At 48.1% G+C, this 25527-nt stretch overlaps 2 protein-coding genes across 22 annotated transcripts in view; one reads left to right on the plus strand and one right to left on the minus strand.

Annotated features, from left to right (window-relative positions):
• Positions 1-25192, plus strand: part of LOC103541329 (ral guanine nucleotide dissociation stimulator-like) — a 43457-nt gene extending 18265 nt beyond the window's left edge. For 4 of the 20 annotated variants that reach the window (XM_070623739.1, XM_070623738.1, XM_070623737.1 and 1 more), the window contains 10 exons: positions 5447-5564; positions 5719-5810; positions 14915-15061; positions 15440-15549; positions 15806-15993; positions 16591-16701; positions 17381-17571; positions 17716-18074; positions 18835-19050; positions 19417-19785. In XM_070623739.1, the coding sequence (XP_070479840.1) occupies positions 14941-15061; positions 15440-15549; positions 15806-15993; positions 16591-16701; positions 17381-17571; positions 17716-18074; positions 18835-19050; positions 19417-19632 (1512 nt within the window). In that variant the 5' untranslated portion in view covers positions 5447-5564; positions 5719-5810; positions 14915-14940 and the 3' untranslated portion in view covers positions 19633-19785. Of the gene's footprint in view, positions 1-5446; positions 5565-5718; positions 5811-14914; positions 15062-15439; positions 15550-15805; positions 15994-16590; positions 16702-17380; positions 17572-17715; positions 18075-18834; positions 19051-19416; positions 19786-20010; positions 20081-20443; positions 21482-21562; positions 21632-22054; positions 22130-22693; positions 22727-22831; positions 22969-23896; positions 24019-24227; positions 24326-25012 lie in introns of those variants that run through there. The other 16 variants (XM_070623747.1, XM_070623746.1, XM_070623748.1 and 13 more) reach the window with 11 other exon arrangements.
• On the minus strand, positions 1206-14411 carry LOC103541488 (methyl-CpG-binding domain protein 3-like 1). Of its 2 annotated transcripts, none has more exons than XM_008508318.2 (3): positions 14269-14411; positions 3558-4404; positions 1206-1477 (listed from the first exon to the last, which is right to left on the minus strand). In XM_008508318.2, the coding sequence occupies exons 1-2, from the start codon at positions 14311-14313 to the stop codon at positions 3775-3777; spliced, it is 675 nt and encodes a 224-aa protein (XP_008506540.1). In that variant the 5' UTR covers positions 14314-14411; the 3' UTR covers positions 1206-1477; positions 3558-3774. The 2 variants fall into 2 exon arrangements, with proteins under 2 accessions (XP_008506540.1, XP_008506541.1); XM_008508319.2 differs by lacking the exon at positions 14269-14411 and adding an exon at positions 5402-5539.
• Positions 25193-25527: the final 335 nt, after the last annotated feature.

Raw genomic sequence — 25527 nt, forward strand, 5'->3', positions numbered from 1 at the left:
ATATGTTTTGCAAAATTTTCTCCCAATCTCTGTGTGGCTTGCCTTCTCCTTTTCTTTTTTTTTTTTTTTTTAAAGATTTTATTTTTTCCTTTTTCTCCCCAAATCCCCCCGGTACATAGTTGTGTATTCTTCATTGTGGGTTCTTCTAGTTGTGGCATGTGGGACGCTGCCTCAGCGTGGTCTGATGAGCAGTGTCATGTCTGCGCCCAGGATTCGAACCAACGAAACACTGGGCCGCCTGCAGCGGAGCGCACAGACTTAACCACTCGGCCACGGGGCCAGCCCCTGACTTTTCCTTTTCTTAACAACATCAGTCATTGTGGAAATGTAAGTGAAAGTCATCGTGAGATTCCACCACACCTGAGAATGGCTAAAATTAAAAACACTGACTGTAGCAAGTGTTGGGGAAGATGTCAGGCAACTCTCATAGAGTGCTGGAGAAGAATAGCTTGGATGCATTTTTAATAATTATATTCATTTACCCAGGCATTTCACTCCTAGGAATCCATCCAAGGGGAATAAAAACATATGTCTGTACACAGACTTGTACACACGTTCACAGGAACTTTATTTATACTAGCCAAAACTGGAAAACAACCCAAATGTCCATCAACAGGTCAATAAATAAACACACTGTCCCACAGTGGCATATTATTCAGCCATAAAAAGGAATGCATTCTGCATACGTGCAATGACATGCAGAAATCTCAAAATTACTATGCTGAGTGAAAGAAGCCAGATAAAAATGAGCACATAGTGTGTGATCCCATTTATAAACACCTCCTAGAAAATGCAAGCAAATCTATAGGGACAGATATCAGATCAGTGGTTGCCTGGGAATGAGAATATGTTTGCAAAGGGCAGGGAAGGAGGAATTACAAAGGAGCATGAGGAAATTTGGCGAGGGTGGGCATTCCTTGTCTTTTTTTTTTTTTTAAGATTTTATTTTTCCCTTTTCTCCCCAAATCCCCCTGGGAAATAGTTGTATATTTTTAGTTGCGGGTCCTTCTAGTTGTGGCATGTGGGACGCCACCTCAGCATGGCCTGATGAACGGTGCCATGTCCGCGCCCAGGATCTGAACCAGCAAAAAACCCTGCCCCGCTGAAGTGGAGTGTGCAAACTTAACCAGTTGGCCACCAGGCCGGCCCCCTTGTTTTGATTGTTGTGATGGTTCAGTAAGTTCTAATCAAAACTGATCAAGTCATTCACTTTAAATGTATGCAGTTTATTAGATGTCATTAATACTTCAATTAAGCTAGAGCTTGTTGGAGGTAGAGAGGAAGAGAGAACTGAAAGTAGGAAAAGGGAAGGAAAAGAAGGACCAAGAGAGAAAAATTAAGGGGAAAAAAGGAAGAGAGAGACGACAAGCATCGGGTGTCTGTGGCTTTGGGATCTCCTTCCCCTGGAGTCTCCCGCATCGGGCAGCGGACTGGTCCATTCTGATGCCCGCTGCTCCCCTCACAGCTCACCGTCTGCCTGTGGAAGAAGGAGGGCGACTACGAGGTACAGCGACAACGCCTGGGCTATTACCTGCCCTACCTTGACCTGCAGCAGCTGCGATGACTAGATCTGCCTGAGACCCCCTTTTCCCAGCCGGGGTCCAGAGGAGCTTGGCTGGAACAGAAATAAACCACATTGGTCAGACACAGCCTCTGAGCCTCTCTAGATGTGGCCCCTGACTGGCTCACAGGGGACTAAGATAAAATGTTTCCCCTCCTTAAGTCCTGAAGGCAATTGCAACTTCTGTCCTGTGGTTTCACACCATTGCATCCCTCAGGGACACCAGAATTGGTGAAACTGGCACAGACATTGCTATCATGTAAAATCAAATCCCCACTTCAGTGCGAGGTTTCCCTTTTAGGCAACGTTGGAGCACCCCTCCCCTTGCCTCTGTGCCAGCCATCACACCCCTCTCAGTTGTTCTGTATTTTCCCATGCCCTTGAAGCCTTGGCAGTCTCAGGTTTCCAATATCTGCTTCATTCTCTGAAGCTCAGGTTCACCAGGACTTCCAGATCCATCTGCCTCGGTGGCTCCTCTCCCTGCTCATAGGTCCTTCAAGATGGGAAACAGGCCAAGATGGAAGGAGTGGGTCAGACGTGACTCTGCAGTCACCTTGGGACCTGGGAACTGAAATGACTATGTGTCTGGGAAGCCTGAATCCCAGAGTAACACCAAGGCTCTAGAAGGAGAGTGTCTGCTTTGGATGTAAAAATGAATAAAACTCTGCTGTAAAAATCTGAGAGAAGAGAAAGGCACCCTTTTTTGCATCTATCCCTGCACAGAATCCAACCAGACTTACAGCAGGGGTTCCCCAACAAGCAGCCCAGAGCATCCCAGGCGTGAGGCAGGCTGCACTGTCCTGTGGTGGGTTTGCAGGAATCAATTATTTCAACTGTACACGCTTTGCAGACCACAGCTGAAGCTCCCCAAGGGCTAAGAATTCAAATCACTGTCATGCCAACTGCTCAGACTTTCTGGTGTGAGCTTCACATTCTCGATCTTAAGTAGTCATTCTCCTAGAGTGCACTCTCTGAAGATTATAATAATGATAATAGCTATCATTATTGAGTACTTAATATCTGCTAAGGAATGTGACTCAAAGTTCTGTGTGTATTAGCTTAGTTACATTCACCATTTTATGGTTTTATTCCCATTTTGTAGCTAAAGAAATGGAGTGTCAGAAATATTAAATCTCTTAATAAGGAAGGAAAAAACTAAAATAAACTAACTTAAACATCTAGCCAAACTCTGTCAAAGAAAGAGATAAAGACGTTTTCTAACATACAGACAGACTCAAAGTTGACCTCCCACAGGCCTTCAGTGAAAGAACCGGTAAAGAGTATACATCAGGAAGAAGAAATGTGAACCCAGAAAAACAAAGCAGTCATGGGGAAAGGAAAAAATAGTGTATCTAATCTGGAATTTGTTTTAAAACAAGACATTAACGTCTTCTTACTAACATCCCAGATGATTACCACATGGGAGAATTGAGGAGAGAAGATTCACTTAAAAAATAGCTCGTTTTCAAGGGAAGATGTAAATAATAAGACACTCCATTATTGTTTAACACATCACTCCCAGAAACTAATAACTTTGTCAGACATGAGAAAGTAATGATAAACAGCATGCGAATAATACGACAGGCTTGATCAGGCCGATCGACAAGTCCCGACACACAGTGGCTTGTTCTTAGACTCATGATGCTGAAAATAGTCTTTCTCTTGATAGAAAGATGCCAAATGACATGTCAAGTTTGCAACACATACAGATCTAAAAATGAGGGGATGTCTGAGATTCATCATATGGAACTGAATCAATGTGCAACAAAGAGCGGAAATGCAGAGCTCTCAAAGTGGATATCTTGTTGGAGAACACAGATGTAACAGCTCTTTAGTGAAATATTATGTTGGAATCTAGTGGAATATTACACAAACAGGAGAATCCATTCTGACTACGTAGGTTTTACTCTGTGACTGTGAGGGCAAAACTCTAAAGAATCCCATGACTTTGATAACTCTCTGTTGACCTTAAAATACAAATAAATAACATACTTACAAAAGGAAAATGAGAGAACATGAAAAGGAAAGATCTCCTTTCTCTCATCACCTGAAACCCAATCTCTTGCCTCAAAAAAATCACTGTCTGTATCTTCTATGTCATGCAAAAGAATTGAGTAAAAGGAAAGTATTGTTATATTTTAAAGTTTCAAGAGCTCAAAGCGAGAAAACATTAGGAACACTAGAGAGGCATTAATGTAGTGTGGTGCTCCACATCATCTGCACCATCTTCTGTTTTTTTCATAGTGTTTGTCAGGACGTCCATCTTGGGCCCTCACTTTCTCTGCCTCGCCAGCGAGTCTATCTGCAATCAGTGCCATCGCCAGTCTCTCTCTTGCCATCTTCACTTTCCCTTCCTGTTTCCTGATGTCTTCCTCAGTCACCAAAAATTGTTTGCAGAGGAGCTGTGGAACGCCCATACCAGCTCCTGGAATCATCTCTGCAAAATCTGAAGACCCGGAAGGGGTGGGCATGGGACTGGAGTTCAGACCACCCGTGAGCACGCCTGGCAGGGATGCACCTGTGCAACTGGGTGTAAGGTTGTGCAAGGCTTTGGCAAGATCCAGAGGGCTTAACAGTTCCCCTGCGCTGCTGCAGGCCTGCAGTCCTTGCAGTCTCTTCTGCCAGCAGACTTGTTGGGGCCGCTCCAAGGTTTCCTCCCATTGATGGCATCTGACCTCATTGCCGGGATGGGATGTGATTCTAGTAACTGGCCTCTGGAAGATGTAACTGGACAGCCTCAAAGGGATGGAGGTGCTTAACCCAGGCTTTGGTTTGGATTGGTTCCCACAGTCATGTTGCTTCCTCTGTGCAGACTTCACCATCATACTTCTTTTCCTCTTACCCTATAAAAATTAATCACAAAATTGGATCAAAGTGATAAATGAAGCTTGCCTTCACAGAAAAATTATCCCAGATGTGTTGTACTTCTGCCCTCCCTCTCTCACTGTGGGGATTAACCTCACCTGTCTCCTGGGACATCATCAAAGAGATTGGGATGAAGAACAGAAAGCTCACGGTCAAAACTCAAGACTACTCCAGATTATTTCTCGTCCACCATCTTCTAGGACTCTCTCCTTTATGTGTATGACTTTACTCTCTTGCTGTCCTTGTCACTCAACTGCACAAGCCCTGGAAGTCTCTCTCAGGACGCACAGTCCTGAGTCTTTTTCTGAATCGAATCCCATCGTTCTTCTATGCTATATGACTGTTCATTTGGTTACCCCATGGACCACTTGGTGTTCATAGCTCCTATAGAGCTTAAATCAATAGTGAAATTATCATCCACCCCACTCCTAGTGACTCACTCTCATTTCCCAGATGTTTCCATCAACCCAAGTGGGCATGTTCAAAAATAAATTCAGAAAACATATTCACCTACCACAAATTCCTGATTTCCATTTTTTTTTACTCACTCCTAAGAGTAGATGCCTGTTCCTCAAGACCAAAGTGATGCCAGATGTCCATATCTTCACCTTAATTTCTCTTCTTTTCCTATCAATCCTGGATTCCATGGTCTATGATCTCAATAATTCCCTTGGAATGATCCAGAATTCCTTACCACTCATCATATATGCCTTGTAAAACTTCGAACCCAGAAGATCCCAATTATCTGCCATATCTTAGCTACTGCTGGTCTCATGATACTTGCTACGAAAAGCATAATGTTGGTACCACTATATATCAAAATCACCCGCATTAACTGGGAAACATCCATAATGTCTGGACATTTTACTTTCTTTTCATGTGTTGGCATATTTACTCCTTGATTTTCACATGCTTGTTTCAAATATTCCCCACATTTCTTTTTACTTAATACACGTTCAGGGTCCCTTAACTTGCCTGATATTTCACAGGGAAATTGCTGTCTCTGTTTCTTCCCCTCAGTTGAGAACCATTGAGAAAAGGTCATCTACGTGATGTGTCTCTGAGGCCTCACCTCCAGCTACCTCCACAGACCACCCCACACTCCATCTGTCCTCACCATTCTATGGCTGCTCGCCTGGTAAGGTCACAATGACTCCTTTGTTACTAGACCCAATAGGAATTTTTCATTAATTACCAACATGATCTTCATGTGTAAAACTCTTAAGTATGTTTAGAACAACCTAGACACGTAAGTCGTATTTTACAACTGTGAACATTAAATCTTAATACAGAGAATGTTTATCTGAAAAAAATTCAACTTACAAATGAAGATTGTGCTGTAAATGGAAAGTACAAGCTGGATTTGGGGAACCCAGTAAAAAATGTAAGCTATCTCATTATTAATTTTTATATAGACTGCATGCACAAATGATAATATCTTGGTTATAATAGGTTAAAATAGACTCTTAAAATTAGTTTCACCTGTTTCTTTTCACTTTCTTAAATGCAAGTTCAAAGAAAAATTTAAATTCCTTGATGTAGAGAGCTTCATGCTACTATTGGACTGCACTGGTCAAGCCATGAGTGAAAATAAAGCCCAGAGAAAGTGGTTAGAAAAATGTTTTCCCAAGAAAAAAGGAGTTGGCCCTGGCCCACACAGCAGGGTGCAGCAAACACTCATACGCGCGCCCACGCGTGCACACACACACACACACATTCTTACAAAATGAAACCAACATCATCCTAGAGTCCAGCTACTAGTCTCAAAAGGAAAGAGGCTACACTCCTACATTGTCCTAAGTGGACTAATCTCAAGGAGGAAGTCCGAAGTCAAGAAAATTCACCAATTAGGAATGGCTTAAAGCAGAGAGTAAAGGTCAAGGTTTTTTTGTGAATTTTCCGTGATGGTTTTTGTTATTAATTCAATATGTTAGGGAGACTTTCTCAAGGAGGGTTGTTTTAAAACTCACTTTTTCTTTACTATGTAAAAATACACAAGATATGTAAAGAATAAAAACTCTAACCAATCAAAGACAAGGAGATGATAGAACACGAATACTATTATTATAAATCCACTGAATTAGAGAGTCAGTCAGGAAATTGATAAATTTGGTTTAATGTGGACCTCATTAGACTGATCCTGATTTCATGACCACCATGTTGATTGTATTATGCTAGGACCTATGAAATGTGCCAGCCTCCCCTGCTATTTAACCACCAAGGGCCACCAACCAGCCCAGTCCTTGCTGATGAATCCCGACTCTGTCTCTTCTACAACACCTGGGGGATTGTCCCCAAATCCCACTCTGCCACTGCTCTCTTCTTCTTGCCCCAGGCAAGGGAAACATTTTATCCAAGGCTCATGCTCTCTGTGTGCCTAGTTCTGGAGATAACCTTTCTCCCTTGAGTGGAGAAAAAGACCAGATTGCAGACCCTGTGAGATGCGGAAATTGGACAAGGACTGGGGTTTGCTGACAGAGAAGAGACCTTTTAGTGGACATAGTTAGGGGGGCCCAGGGAGCCCCAGCGATTCCTCCAAGGAAGACGATGCAGGACACAGCAGGTGTGTCTGGGTGTGATTCTGCTTGGGAGTGCCTGTAGGATGACGTAGGGGACGTTGGTAATCCATTCACCAACAGTGTTCATTTGTTTGTTCACTGTATGTCATGGAGCGCTTCCTACATACACCCAGGCACTAGTCTTACCCTCTGGGGCTTACAGACAGTGTCAGAAGAATTTTTAAATTGTATTTATAATATGTAGATAACAGCACTGTGATATGCTAGGTGTTCAAGGTATTTTTCAAACATTAACTCCTTTAGTACTCTCCATGACCTTACAAAGTAGGTACGCTTATCCTTACTGTCAACTGACAGATGAAGAAACTGAGGTACCAACAAGGTAAGTAACTTGCCCAATACAAATAACCAGTAAGCAATTGAGCTGGGATTTGAATATAAGATGTTGGTGCCATAGTCTGTGCTCTTAATCATGATATTTGCTCTCTAAAGACTTCACATCATGGAAAAAATTGATCAGTTTATCCATTTTCTTGGCACATCCAATAATCTCTTTGGATAATTGATTTCAAGTTCTTTGGATAGATACGCAGTAGTGGGATAGCTGGATCATATGGTATTTCTATTTTTAATTTTTGGGAAATCTCCACACTGTTTTCCATAGTGGCTGTACCAGTCTTCATTCCCACCAGCAGTGTATAAGGGTTCCCTTCTCTCCCCCTCCAGAACTTGAAAGTCAAACTCTATCAGAAGCAAAGGGGTCCTTCATTCAGGAAGATCCAGTGTTAAAATTCCTTCCCACGTCATCAGAAATGTTTAGAATCCTGTCATAAAAAGTTTGGAACCTCATAGAAATGTTTAGAACCCTGTCAGAAATGTTTGAAACCTCACCATAATAGCTTGAAGCCCACCAATCAAAACCTGCCTCACCAGCATTTCTGTGTGCCATCCTGTTCCCCCTAATCTCTTAAATTTCACCCCAAATCCTGAATCAGGGAGACAGATCTGTGGGCACACGCCCCTGTTCTCCCTGCAGATGGATCTCACAGAATAAAGCCCATCTCCTTTCCCAAAGGCTGGTACTGCATTTAATTGGCTTATGTGCATCCGGCCAGTGAACCCCAATTTTGTGTGGTAACAAAGGCATAGATAATATTGCAGGAAAGTTCATTAAACTTTCAAGGAAGAGATAATCTCCTTTGCATATTGTTTGTTTTAGAAAGTAGAAGAAGGAGGAAAACTACCCAGCTCTTTTTAAGCAAACTGAACCTCAAATAAGAGAAGGCTAACACAAGGAAAGTATAAGCAAATTCCACACACACCCGTACGTGTGTGTATATATGTGTGTATCTAAAAAAAATTAGCTAACAGAAGCAAAAAGTGTATCAAAATTTGAAAAAGAAAAACCTTACAATCACATGGATTTCATCCCATGAGTAAAAGCTAAAATGTAATTCACCACATTAATGAAAGCATGGAGAAAATTATATACATGTAGAAAAGTACTTAACAAAGATTAACACCATTTTTTACACTAAAAAGCCTCAGTAAAATAGGAATACAAGAGATCTTCCTCAAGAAAACATTGTACTTAACAGCAAAATGTTAGAGAAAGTGCCCTTAAGCAGTGATACTGTTCAACAAAATACAAGAAAGTAAGTTTATGATTATATGAGTTCAAGTAAGACATTTCCTAATGCTTTTCAGTATCCTCCTCACTACCCTCTTAGTCCCTAGCAGAGTGAAAAACTGGCTATCGTGTTATAGATGGAGGAATGAGAGAAAAGCCAAGCCAGAAAAATGGAAGTCTGTAAAGCCCCCTTTTCCTGTCCAGGCTTCTAGCTTCAAGTAGATTTGAGATGAGTGAGGGGCAGGCAGGTAGAAAAGACTTAGTATTAGATTAAGTTTGGCTTTTTTTTTTTTTTTTTTTTGAGGAAGATCAGCCCTGAGCTAACAACCACTGCCAATCCGCCTCTTTTTTTGTTGAGGAAGATTGGCCTTGAGATAACGTCTGTGCCCATCTTCCTCTACTTAAATGTGGGACACCTGCCACAGCATGGCTTGATGAGCCGTGCTATGTCCTAGCCCAGGATCTGAACCAGCAAATTCCAGGCTGCCAAAGCAGAGTGTGTGAACTTAACCACTACACCACCGGGCCGGTCCCTAAGTTTGGCGTTTTGATTAGTATCTTGGATGGGATATTCTAATTGCTGAATTGATACTGTTTAGTGACTTCGTAACTTTAGGGTTATTTTAAGCCAGAAAATGCAAGACTTGAATAAAGCTTGAAAGGATAGTGGGAGATAAAAAACAAAAGCAAAACAAGCTGGCTTTTCATCCTGACCAGTTGTGCATTCATTGTGCCGTTCACACATAAAAATCCAAAAGGAATTAATGAAAAGTTCCGTTAGCATTAAAAAGACAGTTCAATGGAGCTCCCAAATACAAGATCAATCTCAAAGGAACCCAGTAGCATTCTTCTACATCAGCAATCACTAACTGGAAAATATGATAGAACACTTAAAAACTCTATTAAAAAATATAAATTAAAGTCTATTAATTTAGTTCACATTTTATTTTGAAATAACTATAGACTATAGAAGTTGCAAAAATGGCACAGAGAAGTTTTTTTTTGTTTTAAGATTGGCACCTGAGCTAACAACTTGCCAATCTTTTTTTTTTTTTTTTTTTGCTTTTTCTCCCAAAATCCCCCCAGTAGATAGTTGTATGTTTTTTTTTAGTTGTGGGTCCCTATAGTTGTGGCATGTGGGACGCCGCCTCAACGTGGCCTGACAAGCGCTGCCATGTCCACACCCAGGATCCGAACCGGGGAAACCCTGGGCCGCTGAAGCAGAGCACGCGAACTTAACCACTCGGCCATGGGGCCGGCCCCTGGCACAGAGAAGTTTCATGTAACCTTTACCGAGTCTTTACCAATGGTCCCAACTTGACATTGACATAGAACCATTAACTCATTCAGATTTCACCATAAAACACCGCTGAATTATATAAAAGAAGATCTCAGTAAAGGTAAAAAAGAGAACATATTGTACACCAGACAGCCAAAGAAACAAAAAAATTACAATCTGACAAACCCGTATCCACACTTTTTCTGATTCTCCTTACCCAACTTTACTTCTTGTTTTTGTCCCATATAACTTATCTCCCAACATTGTGTAGATTTTACTTATGTTACAACTGTCATCTATGGACTGTCTTCTCTAGAATGTAACCTTCCTCAGTTCGATCTTTGTCTGGGTTTTTCACTCATGCATACTAAACCCCTAGTATTGGGCCTTGTGCATGATAGGTGCTCGATAAATGTTTGTTGAAAGATGCTGTCCTTAACTACTGTTTTTCCATCACCCGACAACCAATCCATCGATATATTCTCTCCATTCTTGTTCCCAAAACATTTTGGATGCATTTAGTTCTCCATTTCCCTGTCATTCGCTCCCTGCTCCGTGTCACCATCTCTCGCCTGGTTACTGAACTGCTCTCACTCAGAAAGGCCTTCTCCTACCACCCTATATAAAGGAGCTCCCTGCCGTCACGCCCACACACCTTGATTCTCTAGTCTGTATAACCCGGGGGTTAGGAATGTGGGCTCTGGAGCCCAGTGGGCTGGATTTGAATCCCAGCACCAAACTTACTGGCAGTGGGACCTTGGTCAAGCTAGGCAGTTTCCGTGCCTTGACTTTTCTTCTGTAAAATGGTGCTAATAATAGCAATAGGATTGTGATGAGAGTTGAATGAAATATTAAAGGCACATGAAGTGATAAGAGGACAGTCAATACACTATTAATGTTCAGTAAATATGAGTAGTTGTTATTGTTGATATCTGAGTCCCTTGTGGTTTCCTGCAGAACATTCACCTCCCTGTGCAATGATTGGTTTATTTACCCTTTGTTCCTCCAGAGGACTGTCAGCCCCATAGCGGCAGGTCCATGTCCGTCTTATTCAATGTGGATCCCTAGTGCCTTGAACTGTGCCTGGCACATAGCAGGCACTCATTTTTTTTGTAAATTACAATTTCCTGCTTGAATCCTGCTTGATTTCTGTCCCTCCTTTCAGTGCTTTCTGCACCATTTGGCCCTTGTTTGAGACTCTTTTTACTCAAAGTCTGGTCCATGCACCATCAGCTTTAGCAACACCTGGTAGCTTGCTAGAAATGCAGATTTTACAGGCTTCACCCAAGGCATATTGAATTAGAATCAACATTTTCACAAGATCTATAGGTGCTTTGTAGGCCCCTTAAGTTTTAAGAAGCATTGATTTAAATGAGTGTCTCAAGCAAGGAGACATGGTGGGTAGTAGAGCCAGATAGCACGTAACTCCAACTTTCCATTTTTTTCACAAAAATAAAATATTTCTTGTATTCTTCTCATACCTAAAAATTCAGGAGTAAACAGATTTTTTAAAGCAACTGCTTAGCTATTGAAAGAAGACACTGATATGGGAGTTAGGATCCAAGAATATTATATTAAATGGTTATATCATTATCTGTATGAACTTGGTTGTTTTCCTTAATTATAAAATGCTCACATTTACTCTTCAGGGCAGAGTCAAACTCACTATATTATTAAGGAATGACTTTGTTAGTTTAATTTTTTTTTTTTGAGGAAGATTATCCCTGAGCTAACTACTGCCCAATCCTCCTCTTTTTGCTGAGGAAGACTGGCTCTCAGCTAACATCCATGCCCATCTTCCTCTACTTTATACGTGGGACGCTTACCACAGCATGGCTTTTGCCAAGTGTTGCCATGTCCACACCCAGGATCTGAACCGGCAAACCCTGGCCACCGAGAAGTGGAACGTGTGCACTTAACCACTGCACCACCGGGCTGGCCCCAAACTTTAATTTTTATAAAAAAAATTTTCTTGGAAATAGGTTTATATAAATCAGGTTTTGGTCTACAGTCCCAATCCTTACACCTCCTGTTTTTTTAGGGCCTATGAGTTCAGAATGGTGTTTGTATTTTTATGTGGTTGAAAAAATTAAAGAAGAAGGTTTTGTGACACATGTAAATGATATGAAATTCAAATTTCTATTGGAACTTAGTGACACCCATTTGTTCGGTTTTATCATTGATTGTTTTTGTGCTGTAATAGCAAAGTTGAGTAGTTGCAATAGAGACCATATAATACACAAAGGCAAACATAATTGCTATCCAGTTCTTTACAGAAAGTGTTCGCCAGCCTTTGATCTAAGTGACGTGCCTTTCCCTTCTCATAATGGTTATTAGAATAAAAAGACACAGTAGGTGCTTTGAAGTTAGGATATGCAAGAGAATATAACAGAAGGTATTATTGGCAGATGTGGTGACCTTTCACTGAAATGGAATATGTAATGTGAGAGACATCACCGCAGTCAACTTTGACTGACTTAGGAGCAAATCAGGTACCTGCGATAAGGAGTGATTGTTGCTGAGTTGTACCAGTAAGAGATACAACAAAGCAGAACGTGAATGATCTGGGTGGTCAGAGAATGCTAGTGAATGCTTTACAAAAGTAGGTACACTTATCACTATTGCCAATTGACAGATGAAGTAACTGAGGCACCAAGAAGGTAAGTAATTTGCCCAATCCTAGTATCTAGTAAGGGATTGAGCTGGAATTTGAACATAAGGTGTTGGCTCCATAGTCTCTGCTCTGAACCATGATCTTTGCTCTCTAAAGACTTCACAGCATGAAAAACTGTGATCAAGTATCCATTTTCTTGGTACATCCAACAGCCACGCTATTTTGTCTGTGCCTGAATAATATACTCCCTCCATGGAAACTATTGCACATATACACCCAAATTACTTCTGCCGATATCCCCAGTTCCTGAAAATTAATGCAGAGGACAGTTCCAAACATTTCCTGCCCAGGCTGGGAGGGCTCTGATTAAATCTCAGTGTTACTCTAATAAGGTAAAAAGAGGCTGGGAGTTGTGTCTCAGGGGAAAGGTGACCTCAGGAGTTACCATTGGATTACAGAGTTCATGGGAGGGTCTCAGGAGCAAGTGAATTCAGGATCTTGTGGTGTTTCAACCTGGGTGCTTATTTTCTTTCTGTGGGTTTAGTGGTTGGTGCTGCAGTACAGGGAGAGGGGGTGGCTCATTGTGTTCTTGGGGAAGCCAGACCCATGAAAGGCAGGGAAAGATGGTTAAAACAATGGACTTGTGGCAGGAAATATTAAGTCTGGAAGATAGTCATGTGACTGGTGTAAACAGGAGGAATTGCATCTGCTTCAACCAGAGCAGACAGCCCTTCCTCATGGACTCATTTTATCTCAAAGGGATCAAGAAGGAGGAAATAATGCAATGCTTTTCTGGATGTGAGATCTTTGATGGTAGAGACTTTGCTGGGAGGTTCTGAAAGGTCTCACTGAAGTGACATTTGCTGTATCCAGAATGACAAGTGCGAGCCACCCCTGCCTATGTCTGGGAACTGTTAGTGTGTCAAGGAGAAGGCACCCCTGGTGCAGAAACTCATAGGAAGTTGGTGCAGAAACTCATAGGAAGTTGGACCTCCTCTCAGAGGAGGCCAGAGAGGGGGCCATTGTGGCTGTAGGGAGCCTGAGAAGAGAGAGGTAGTAAGAACGGAGGGTGATGGGGCCAGACCGTGGGACATGGTTGACTGTTAGTTTCTGTTACTCTGTGACAACATTGCTACAAAAACTTTCACCTATAAAGTACAAATATATAACATCTGACAATTTCTGTGGGCGAGGCATCAGGCACGGCTTAGCAGAGGGCTCTGCCTCAAGTTCTCTATGAAGCAGGGGCTGCGGTCTCAACAGGGCTCAACTAGGGGAGGACTCCCACCCAAGATCACTGACATGGGTGTTGGGAGGATTCATCTGGACTGAGAGTCTGAGTTCTGGCTGTCTGTTGGCTGGGCACCCCCTCAGTTCTCTCCTATGGAGCCTCTACACAGGGCAACTGAAAGCATCAGCACTTGCTCTCCCAGTTCCAGAGATATGACAGAGAGAGAAGGAGAGCTGAAAACAGAAGGAGAGAGAGAAGGAGGGAACCCAAGAATGCCAGTAAGAGGGAAGTGACAGAGTTTTTGTAATAAAACTTGGAAGTGACTTCCCAGCACCTTGGCTGTGTTCTGTTGCTCAGAAGCCAGCTACTAACCACCTAGTGGTCACACAAGGACGTGCACTCCAGGAGGTAGGGAGCGCTGGGAGCCGTTTTGGAGGCTGCCCACCACATAGGCCAACATGAGGCACTTGGGTCTGATTCTAAGTAAAACAGGAGACCATGGAAGGTTTAGTGCCAGTGGATGACAAGACCTGAATTTCCTCTAATTTCAACCCATTAAAGGTACAGACCTGAAAATGAGGCCCAGAGCAGCAGTGCCTCCCAAGATCACACATCTGGAACCCAGGGAAGTTTTAGGTGGTATTCCAAGTTACATCTTACTCCTTCTTGTAATTCTTCCATCTCTAAGTCTGTGTATCAGACACATGTGACATCAGCCCACAGGTGTTATAGGCATTATGACATATGAACCTGAAAATGTCCCTAGGAAGCTATTTTTAGCACCATCTCCAATGTGCAGGTTGGGAAACTGGGGAGATCTTAAGAGGCACAGTGGCTTTTGCAGGACACAGAACTGATAGGAAAAAAAGAGATCTTAACTCAGCTGTGTCTCCTGAAAGTTGGGCTCTGGTTCCATTCCCAAGGAGGGGTGGGGAGGGCAGTGATGGGCATTTGTGTGCGGTGATGGAGATGACATGGGCAAAGAGGGAGAGCAGCCAACAGCTGGAAGGGGGCTTTGGGTGGGTCTGATTGATGGAAGGGGCTGAGGTAATGGGACCTTAAGAAGTGACCTCTCTTGCTTGGTGGCAGGCCCCAACAGAACTTAGACCTCCAGTTACCAAGCACCCACATTCTAGACACAGCCTCATGTCCAGCTTACTTGAGTGGAGACACTCAACACAACAGGATGTTCTCGTGTTGTGCCCCAATTTGCAGATTCTCTGGCTGCTGGAAAGCTGAGAATGAGAGCCTCTTCATCGCGGTGGACATTGGCTCAACTCTCACCTCTCATGCCTCGGGCCTTTTGGCAGGAAGAATACTCAAGTAACACAGGGCAGCACCCGGCAGGCCATGCCACATCAGGTCACAACTGTGATCCAAGCTGGGCAGCTCCAAACCTCTTGACCCTCATTGTGTGTGTTGGGGGGTGGACTTAGGGAAGGTGGGGATGGGGGGACCCACCCTGGGCAGGAGCAGGTAATTAGATGTTAGAATCCTGGTGGTGTATCGTGTTCATACCCCATATATTGGCTGGCAGGGTAGGAAGTTGAGTGCTGGGGAGCAAGCTCCTTTATCCGTATGTGAATCCCAAGCCCACCAGGTGTCATCACATTCCAGCCCTGGCTGGAGGTCTATGCAGATGCCCCTCTGAGCCTCATCTGTGGTGGGGGTTCCCCTGTGGTGAGGTCCAGGCAGGCCCCAGATACCTCCTGGCCTGACTCCCGGGCTCTGTCTTTGCAGAGCTGCACCGAGGAGATGGTCAAGGAGCTGGTGGTTGGTTTCAAATATGCCATCTCCCTGGACAGGGGCGGGTGCTCCAGCCCACCAACAATGACCAGGGCTGGGGTAAGGTGAGTGTGGGTGCAGAGGGGTCTTCACACCCAGCACCCTGAGATGACTGAGGCAGTACCAGAATCCAGACCCAAATCTGAGACTCCCCTGGGACCCTCCGCGGCTTTCCATACTAGCATGTCGCACAGTTCCATTCCCACAGGAGAGGGAGCTCCACTCTTCCCCACCAGCCACATAGGCAGGAAGAAAGTCACCTTGATCCCCGTGTTGGCTCCCAGTGATGCTACTGACCGTGTCCCTCCTCCTCTCACCCAGTTTGAAAATGAGTCCAGTATGAATTCCAATGAAGCCTGCAGGATGTATGCCCTCCAGGCAGGCCTGATGGAGACTCTGGGAGAGTCCATGGCACCAGCCTTGCTGGGGAGAAACATCTCAAATGTCACTACCTTCAGCTACCCAGCCTTCAAAACATCCCACCTGATCCTGAACCAGGTACTCACTAGGTGAGTTCCCACCCCCCTCAGCGCAGGGTGACTCTGCCCACTGTCAGCTCTATGTTTTGGGAATGTCACTGCATCTCTCTGAGCCTCAGTTTACTCCTTTGAAAAGCGGGGTGGGAGAGGATAAACGTCATGGGGTTCTTGGAGGGACTAATGGGATCAGCCATGGCGGGTGCTGACCTGGTGCCTGGCTCTGCAGATAGGGCTGTGGGGTGAGCTGTGGTTGTCCATCGTTATTATTGGTTCTTCCTCATGGAAAGTAGTCTGCCTCACCCGTCTCTGGGATGTGGTCTTTCTGATTTTGGCAAAGCACACGGACAGCACCCTGTCAAGGAGTTTGAGATTCCAGAGAGATGGTCCTGGTCCTTGTGCTTGGTGCAGCCAATTAAGGATGTCTGGGGAGCAGAGGGGCCCCAGGCCCACTCAGACATCTGGGATGGTTCTCGTTGGACTTCATTCATTCAACCGTGGATGCGAAGCACCTACTACATGCAGGACTTTTGGAGACAGTTAGCATAACTCAGTGAATGAAACAGACACAATTCCTGCAGCTCAGTTGTAATCTGAGAGTCAAACAGTCACATTACACAACATTCGCAGGTCCTGTCGTCCATCACACATCCCAAATGATGCCCTCGTCACCACCTTTACATCCGGAGGCATCTTCCATTATGACAACGAGGAGGACAGACCACAGGACCCCCTAATAAAGTGAGTGGTCTTTGGTCCAGAACGAGGGCTTCCTGTCTCTACAGAACAGGGTGGCGGAGAGTACAGCGGCTGTAGGGGGGCTGGCCTGGCATCACCCTACATCTCACACATCTTTCCATCCCCATGGGAAGGCTGAGGGCTGATGGCTTCCACTCCAGGAGGACAGGAGTCACAGAGCTGTAGATGGGTCCCAGGACCCCTGGGAACCAGAGTGGTGGCTGGGCTGGGTTGTCCCCAAGAGACCCATCCCCACCACAGTCCCATCTTGATCTGGCTCTACCTTCTCACCACCACCTTCTTCTTCTCCACATCCACCTCCCTCTTCTGAGCACCACCACCAGGCCAGAACAGGAGGTGTGTGAACAACCTGCTCAGTCAGCCTCAGTCCTCAGTCCAGCTGCCCAAGTACCTGGGGGGCTGCAGAGGGCCTTGTCGAGGCACTTTAGGAGGAGAGTGTCAGTGGGAAGAACAGACTCACAGCAGACTCTGTGTTCAACTTGCTGCATGAGCCGTCCTGCCACCACCAGGACAGCCACACAGGGGTCGGGATTGGGCTGGGGCTCTCCTCTGGATGGGAATGGGTGGGCATAGGGGCCCAGACCAAATAAGGGTATCTTCGGTGGGCAGTGTGGAGGGAAAGACCAGGCCTCTGAATCTCTTGCCCAATGCCTTCCCCCAGTGCCATCTCTTCTCTGGTGGGAACCTGCCTGGACCCAGTGCAGGATTTCTGGGAGCCCCTGCACCTCCCCTGCTTCAGGATGAAGCTGGCCCCTGTGCATGTGAGCTCGCCTGCCTCAGAGCTGGAGGGCCACGCCTCCCTCCTCCAAGTCCACCTAGAGGCTCCAGAGCCCGTGGAGGCAGAACTGGAAGGTGAGGGCCCTGCAGTCTGGGAAGACAATTTGCAGGGGGTTCATGGGCTGGGTTCCCTTAAAGGCAGTGGGGTCTTTGCTGTCTTTGGAAAGACTCAGGGGAAGTCAGCTACTTGAGTGAGACTTTTGCTTTATCCTGCTCCAGGACCATCTCCAGAGCTCCCACCAGCTCCAGAGCCAGAGCAAGAGCCAGCTCCAGCTCTAGTTCCACCACCTGTGCTAGAGCTGACAGCTGTGTCACCTCCATCAGTCCCACAAGTGCCAGAGCCAGGGCCAACATCAGCTCCAGCCCCAGCGCCAGCTCCTGAGCTGGATCCCGCTGGACCCTTGTCTCCAGGGAGAATTCTAACTCCGTCTGGAGAGAGAACATCAGAGCCGGATCCAGCCCCAGAGCCCACCTGCACCCGGGCTGTGACCACCAAGAGCCTGCTATGGGAGCAGAAGCCTGACTCCTTGGGGTTCCTTCCCCAGCTGATTGCAGACCAGTTTACAGTGATGGATGCGGTGAGCAGGGGGGCTCTCAGGGCAGGTGGGGCTGGCCTTCCCCGTGCCATCAGCGGCCCAAGACCTGCCGTTTCCTGATCCAGAATCCCATGATGTAGTCCAATCCCAGCTTCCCCACTTACACACATGTGCCCTGGGCAACCTCTTAACTCCCAAGCCTTTGCTGTCCTAATGGGGACACTAGAGATGGACACTAAGAGCATCTGCCATGCAGAGCAGTTGTGAAGATGAATGAGGCGGAACAGAGAGGAAGTTGGGCAGAGTCTGGCCCTTTGGTGGGGGAGGGGAGGTCACTGAAGGGCTGTCAGGTCCTTGGGTCGATCGTCCATTTGCACAGGAGGCCTCAACAGCCTCAGAATTATTTAGGCACCTCATTTCTATATGACTACGCGAGAGACAGACAAACAAAGCAAATGGTCGTCACTGCCTCAAGGGATCGTGCATCTGAATGAGGAGTCAGACAGAATGGGTGGATAAGGCCCCTTGCGATGGTCAAGTATCAGCCGGGTTCTGGTGCCTGGAGTAGTGAGACTGGGCTGGGAGCGAATGCCACTTTCCTTCCCCACACTATTGGTCCTGGGTCATCCTGTGCTGGGTGCCCTCAGTGGACATAGACGAAACCCAGGGACCCCCACAAGCCCCAGGCCACATCCTCAGCTTCCTGAGCTCCACCTCTGAGCACTGACCCTGCCTGGGACTGTGGGCTGTGGACACTGAGCTGGGATGCGGCAGGGCTGGGTGACACTCCCTGCCTCCCCAGGGGCTGTTCAAGCAAGTGATGCCCCGCCACTGCCTGGACTCCATCTGGTCCCCGTGGGACAACAGGGGCAATGAGCATCTGGCACCCACCATCTGTGCCACCGTCACCCAGTTTATCACAGTGGTCAACTGTGTTGTCACCACCTGCCTGGGAGACCTGAGCATGACAGCCCAGGACAGGGCCAGGGTGGTGGAGCTCTGGATCCAGGGGGCCAGGGTAAGTTGTGGGCGGCCCAGGGAGCCCCTCTCTGGAGTCGTAAAACTGCCTCTTCTCCTTCCTCAGCTCTCAGGATTGAAGTCTGTGCTCTGAGCCCTTGCACAGTCCCCAGGCCCCTCCTGCCGGGGTGTCACTGACCTTGACTTCTGGTCCCAGCGTGGGAAGCTCACTTCTTCCTGGGCTCCTTCCTTGGGTTGAGCTCAAATCCTCCAGTCTGGGAGTGTTACTCATCAGGTCCCAGGGGTGCCCTCCCCGGGTTCCTCAGCATGTGTCTCATCCAGGACAGCAGAGTTTCCTGAGGGAACAGAAGCCAGAGGGAGCAGGGCTCCAGCTCCCCTCACCAGCTCACTCTCTTCCCTTCCCCAGGAGTGCCAAAGCGTGAGGAACTCTGCTTCACTCCGTGCCATCCTCTCTGCTCTGCAGAGCCACACCGTCCATCAGCTCAAAAAGACTTGGGTACACGTTTCCAGGCGGGTAGGCCTCTCTTCATGTGAGCATCACCTGGGTGGACCAGACAACCCCCATAGTGCTGGCATTGCCCCCTCAGTAAACTGGCACCTCCTGGGAGACAGTAAACGCTAGCGACAGAGACTCACTTGGTTGGCGGACTCTGAGTCTCTCTGGAAACTTAGGCCGGGGGCTTCTGCTTCAGGAATCAGTGTCCCTGAATGTCAGGTCCTGGGTGGAGCCAAACTGAAGATTTTCAAGTATTTGCTTTGCAGCAACAGAACTCTCCGTCCGACTGAAACCACGACTGTTGAAAACACATCTGCTCAGGAGTTACAGGAATGGAGCCCAGGTCACACCGGGAGAGCCCCCCCCGCCCAGTCCCATGGAGACCCCAGGGCTCAGAGGACCCAGGGAAAACCCTCATCCAGGATGCTTGGATCTTCTGGGTTTTCGAAGAAATGGGATTTATCCCTAAACCACCACAAAGCTTTCCATTCTTTCCCCCCTCAGGAAGAGCTCTCAAAAATTTAAAAATTTGTGCATGAAGGACCAGCGAGTGAGCAGGAAGCTGCTCATGGAGGTGAGTGGAGGCTGCAGATCTGGAAGGAGGGGAGGGGAGAGGGGAGGGGGGACTGGGCCAGATGTGCTTGGTTTAGTTTTTCCCTTAAAGTTTCTCTGAGGAATAACCGTCTATATTGTTCTGATTGACAGGAAGAGAGGTGTTAGCTGCGTGGACGGGTGGGGGCAGTAGGGACAGGAGGCCTTGGTCATGGGACCCAGGGGTGTTGGCTGGACTGTTCCAGGAGGGAGAGGAGCCTGCAGGATGAGCAGGTCTCTGGCTTCCATGCGGGTCCATCAGCTGGGACTTGACTCTCTCCAGGCTGTGGGTGGATGGAGGGGGTGGGGACTCTTTTCTTCCTAAAGCAGCCCAGTCTGTCCTCAGGAAGCCAGGCCCCTGCTGCTCCTTCTGTCACCTCTGCACCTCAAAGGACAGGGCACCCTGCCTGCCCCAGGGATGGGCACTGCGGGGTCCTATGGATCAGGTGGACATGGGCACTGCCCAGCATGGGATGAATGGTGGATCTGGGACAGAACTGTGTGCTCTCTGGGACTCCCCACTGTGCCCTGATAGTGGTCACTGCTGACACACCCAGTGGGGTTCTCACCTGGTGCCTTGTTGGCAATGAGAGTAGCGGGGGATCCAATAGATACTTCATGGACCTTCTTGAGTGGATGTTAGAAGTTTCCAAGAACAAAAGGAAGCAAATATCACCATCAACCAGTGCCCTGGTCACCTCATAACTGTCACTCACATGTGGCACAAAGGGTCACCTTCCCGAGTGGATGAAAAGAAAGTTCTGTTCAGGGGAACATCCTGAGGGATCCTAGGGAGCTGAGGCCTTGATCCAATGGGGCTTGGACAGGCAGATGCCACTTGGACAGGTGCCCCGAGATAGCCTGCACCTCCCCATCCATCGCTCAGCCTGGCTGAGGGCCTGTTCATACTCTGAGAGTCCAGAGGACATGACTTTGTTCAGAGGTGTGTCTGTAGGTGGGGTGAAGGCAGGGGGACAGGGCCTCTGGCTGGGAGGGGAAGTGGTGTCTCCTTTGTGGGCCTCTGAGCAAGTCAAGCCCCTCTGTGAGCCTCGGTCTCCTCATGTGGGACGTGGAGGGAGGTGATCTGTGCTACAAGCCCCACAAATGGGGGATGAGGTTCAAGGGAGGAGAGGAATGTGCAGGAGCTGTGTGCCGCCTCCTCCTCGAGGGGTGAGGGGAGAGCAGTGATGACAGTCAGACGACACTGAGTCCTCAGGAGGCCCTGGGAGGCAGGTGGAGTTCTCCTCACACTTTCCAGATGAGGAGAGAGGCTGAGGGGCCTGGGCAGGCCGGAGGCCACAGAGGAGCGAGTGTTGGAGCTGGGACTGATCGAGAATCAGAGCACTCTGGAAAAGGGAGCAGCCACACACACCAGATGTCCAGGGTACAGGATCAGGGGCATGGGGGACATGTGGAAGGGAGTATGGCCTCCTTGGCCTCCTTGACCCTGTTCTTGACTTTGTAGGAAGTGGCCTCTCTTTGGAAGGCCCTGGAGATGGGCCCCTGGGGAGCCCAGGAGAGGCAGCAGCAGCAGGTGAGGGTGGATGTGGGGGAGGGTTCCATGTGTCAGAGGAGAGGGGCCTCTACCCTCAAGCTCGAGGCCTCCACCAAGAGAGGGGCCCCTCCTCCTCCAGCCCAGCTCCTGGCCACTCAGAGCCTGAACCGGCTGCATTAGAAGTGAGCAGGAGGAGGCCTGGCAGGGCTGGGCCCAGGAGGGACTTCGGGTGGGGAGGGGCAGGGACCATATTCCCTGGGATTTGGCAAAAGCCGACCCTGGGAGGTGACGGGGGAGATTGATGTTCCTGGAGGGGGCTCCTGGGGGAGATTGTTGAGGGTCCTGGGCTGCTCTATGTGGGAGTCTGGCATAGGCAGGAGGCTGGGGTGAGGGTTTTGGGGGAGATTTTATGGTGGCACTTGACAGCCTCGCCTCATCCCCCCTCCCATCCTGCTGGCACAGGGTATCGTTCCCTTCCTGGGCGCATTCCTCGATTACCTGCAGCTGCTGGACACTGAGATAGAGGATTATCTGCAGGTGAGTGAGCCTGGAGTGGGGAACAGGGAGTAGGATCCAGAGGTTTGGGAGGCTAGAGCCCCGCCCTGGGACCTGAGCTCTCAGCACTTGGCAAAGCTCCTCTCCTGAGAGCCTCCTGGCCGCCCCTGGGGCTGGGGCCTCAGGCACATCTTAGGGATGGGGGAAGGAAGGCTCTGCATAAGCCCCCTCCAGGCTCCCTGGGCTGGGGGAGCTCAGAGCTGCCTGACTGCAGAGCTGCAGGAGGTGGTGTCAGAGCTGGACTGAGCCTCTCCCTCAGGCCCTGCCCCTGGGGGGGTGAAGTCAGCCCCTGAAGGTCAGGAAGCACATCTGTGGTCCAGCTGTCCCTCCCTGCACGAGGCCTCAGTCTCCCTGTCTGTCATCAGAGAGGGTTGGGCTGCAGAGTCTCTGGCCTCAGGGAGCCTGGCCCAGGTTCAGGTTCCCCTTGTGGCAGTGTCTGCCCTCTGCTGGGCCCTGGCAGTCCTGCAACCTGGGAAGGGGTGGGCTGGGGGCTAGTCATGGGCCAAGGGGGCTGTTTCTGATGGACATTGGCTGTCTGCCTTCCAGGGAAATAGGGTGAACTTCCAGAAATAGAGTGAGGTGAGCAGCTGTGCCCTCAATGTGGGGAGGGTGGGACTGTGGCAGTCAGAGATGTCCCCTGCAAGACTTTCTCTGGCCTCATCCCTTGGGTCTTATCTTTATTAGGAGAGTTAGATACACACAGCTGGGATCCCATCACATTGGATCCTGGAATTAGTTCCTGGATGAGGAACTAGTTCAACTCAACTGTGAGAACAGGCAAGTCCTGAATGTGATGCGGGGTCGGTGAGCTGAGAAGACGAAAGAAAGATTTCTTAGACTCTTAAGATCTGGCAGTAGTGCTCTTTTATTTAGAGAATAGAATAGCATGGGGACAGGACCCATGGGCAGTCAGAGCTTCTGCTGCCGCCGCTTCTGCTGCCCCCGCTGGCATGGGGACAGGACCCACGGGCAGTCAGAGCTCCTGCTGCTGCCCCGAGTTGAGGGTTAGGGCTAATTTTATAAGGCATGGGTATGTGAATCATTTCTTTAGAAGACAAAGGAAAAAACATGAAAAAAAGTTAAAATGGTATCAGTGCAGGTGGGGTCTGGTCGTTGGGTGATCCCATGACTTTTAGACAAGAATCAAATCGGATTAAGTAAAGGTCAGAAGCCACCACCCTAAATCAGTTACATGAGATTGCCAGACAGCAACCAACTTAAGTTCTTGCCTTCCCCATTAAGAGTTTCTAGGGATAAGGTCATCTCTCTTCTTCTTCCTGGTACAGAGAGGGAGGCACCTTTTACAGGTGGAGATTTACCTTACAAATGTAAATGTGTCCCAACAAGGGCAAGTTCCATTCCTCAGAGCCTCCTTCCCTGTCCCAGTTTATCAAAAGCAATCAGCCCCAAAACAATCCCGATGCCAAAGAGACATAGCTTGGGGTGGCCAATTTCAGGTCCCTACAAGGTCATCCCCCTTCCTTCACAATTGCAAATGTCTCTCAAAAGGGCAAGCAAAATTCCAGTCCTCGGAGCCTGCTTCTCATCTGCAGTTTTAAAAGTAACTAGCCTAAAGATCCTCATCATAAACCGTTTTAAAATTAAGCAGCCTAAAAATCCTCATCAAATGGAGTGGCCGGAAAGGAGAGTTCCCAGTGAGCAAAGACCCCAGACCAGCCCCTCAATCCCCACAAGCCCCCGACAGGGTTCCCCACCCAGGCCCCATCTGCATCCTGTCCTTCCTCCCAGAAATTCCAGGTCATTAAAGAGATCCAGCTGCTCCAGGAGGCTGCCAATGAATGCCACCTGCAGCCCGAGGAGCAATTTGGGGCCTGGTTCCAGGCCATGGAGCCCCTCCGTGAGGATGAGAGGTGAGGGCTCAGGAGCTGGGTGAGGGCAGGGCAGACTCTCTCTGACGGTCAGCTCCGGACCATGTGCCCACGGCTCCCTGATCAGCCCCAGACCTTGTTGCTTGGTGACCCCTGGGGAACCAAGACTCCAGCTGCTGGCAGGCTCTGGGAGGGACACCTGAGGTGTGGCTCCTGGTAGCTCACAGGTCCACTCTGTCCTGTAACTGCAGCCTGTCCTGCCAGCTGGAGCCCCCAGACCTGAAGGTGAGCAAAATGTGAGGCTTCTTCAGGACCAAGAAGAACCGGCCATGCTCAAGATTGGGGCTGAGTGAGTGTCGGGAGCAGCAGGGACTGAATCCAGGGGCTCATAAAGCTTTGGGCTCAGTCTGTGCCTGGATCCCAGTTCCCCTGCTGACCAGTCCTATGACAGGCCACTCCCTTCTCTTTGCTGGGACTCAGTTGCCAGCTATGAAATGGGTGATGCTTTATGGTACTGATGAGGATTTTTAGGCTGGTTAATTTTAAAACGGTTTATGATGAGGATTTTTAGGCTGGTTACTTTTAAAACTACAGATGAGAAGCAGGCTCTGAGGAGTGGAATTTGCTTGCCCCTTTGTTGGGAAACATTTACATTTCTAAGGGAAATCTCTATCTGTAAAGATGCCTCCCTCTCTGTGCCAGGAAGAAGGGGGATGGCCTTATCTCTAGAAACTCTTAATGCCAGAGGCAAGAACTTAAGTTGGTTACTGTCTGGCAACCTCATGTAACTGACCCCCGCCCCCCCCCCCCATCCTCCTTTGTCTTTAGCTGAGGATAATATTTAAGTGGTGACTTCTGCCATTTACTCAATCCAGTTTGATTCTTATCTAAAAGTTGTGGGACCGCCAAATGGCCAGACCCTACAGGCAATGATACCATTTTTAACTTTTTTACATATTCTTTCCTTTGTCTTGTAAAGAGATAACTCACATACCTATGCCTTAAATTTAGCCTTACTCTCCACCCAACTTTGCAGCAGAAGCAGCAGCAGAAGCGGCAGCAGCAACATGCCGGCAGCAGCTCTGCCTGCCCATGGGTCCTGTCCTCATGCCAGCGGCAGCAGCAGCAGCTCCCCATGCCAGCAGCATCTCTGACTGCCCGTGGGTCCTGTCCCTATGCTATTCTGTTCTCTAAATAAAAGAGCACTACTGCCAGATCTTAAGAGTCTAAGAAATCTTTCTTTCGACTTCTCGGCTCACCGACCCCGCATCGTTTCCTCAATGTCAGGGACAAATGGGGTGCTGTGGATGCACTGAGCACTCAGCACCGGGTTTGGAGCACAGAGTGCAGTGGGGGCAGGGAGGTGGGCCATGAATCTCAGGGAGGGACCCCAAAATAGCCTGTTTCTTCTATTCAGCTGCCATGCCCTTCTCAGGGAACTGTCACACTCTGGAGACTACCACAAGCTCAGACTCTTCAGGCGCAGGGACATGGCTGGGACACTTGGGGTGCACCAGGCCAGCTCTTCCCATCCTGATGTGAAGGAGGACA

The sequence above is a fragment of the Equus przewalskii genome, chromosome 6 (assembly GCF_037783145.1).
Source record: "Equus przewalskii isolate Varuska chromosome 6, EquPr2, whole genome shotgun sequence".
Classification (NCBI taxonomy): domain Eukaryota; kingdom Metazoa; phylum Chordata; class Mammalia; order Perissodactyla; family Equidae; genus Equus; species Equus przewalskii.

Excerpts from the sequence above, each read along its gene's own strand:
- LOC103541488 (XM_008508318.2), bottom strand. The coding sequence starts at position 14,313 with ATGTGTGATCTTGGGAGGCACTGCTGCTCTGGGCCTCATTTTCAG. Across the intron at positions 4,405-14,268 it reads GCTCTGGGCCTCATTTTCAG|GGTAAGAGGAAAAGAAGTAT; the intron begins GTCTGTACCTTT and ends TAATTTTTATAG.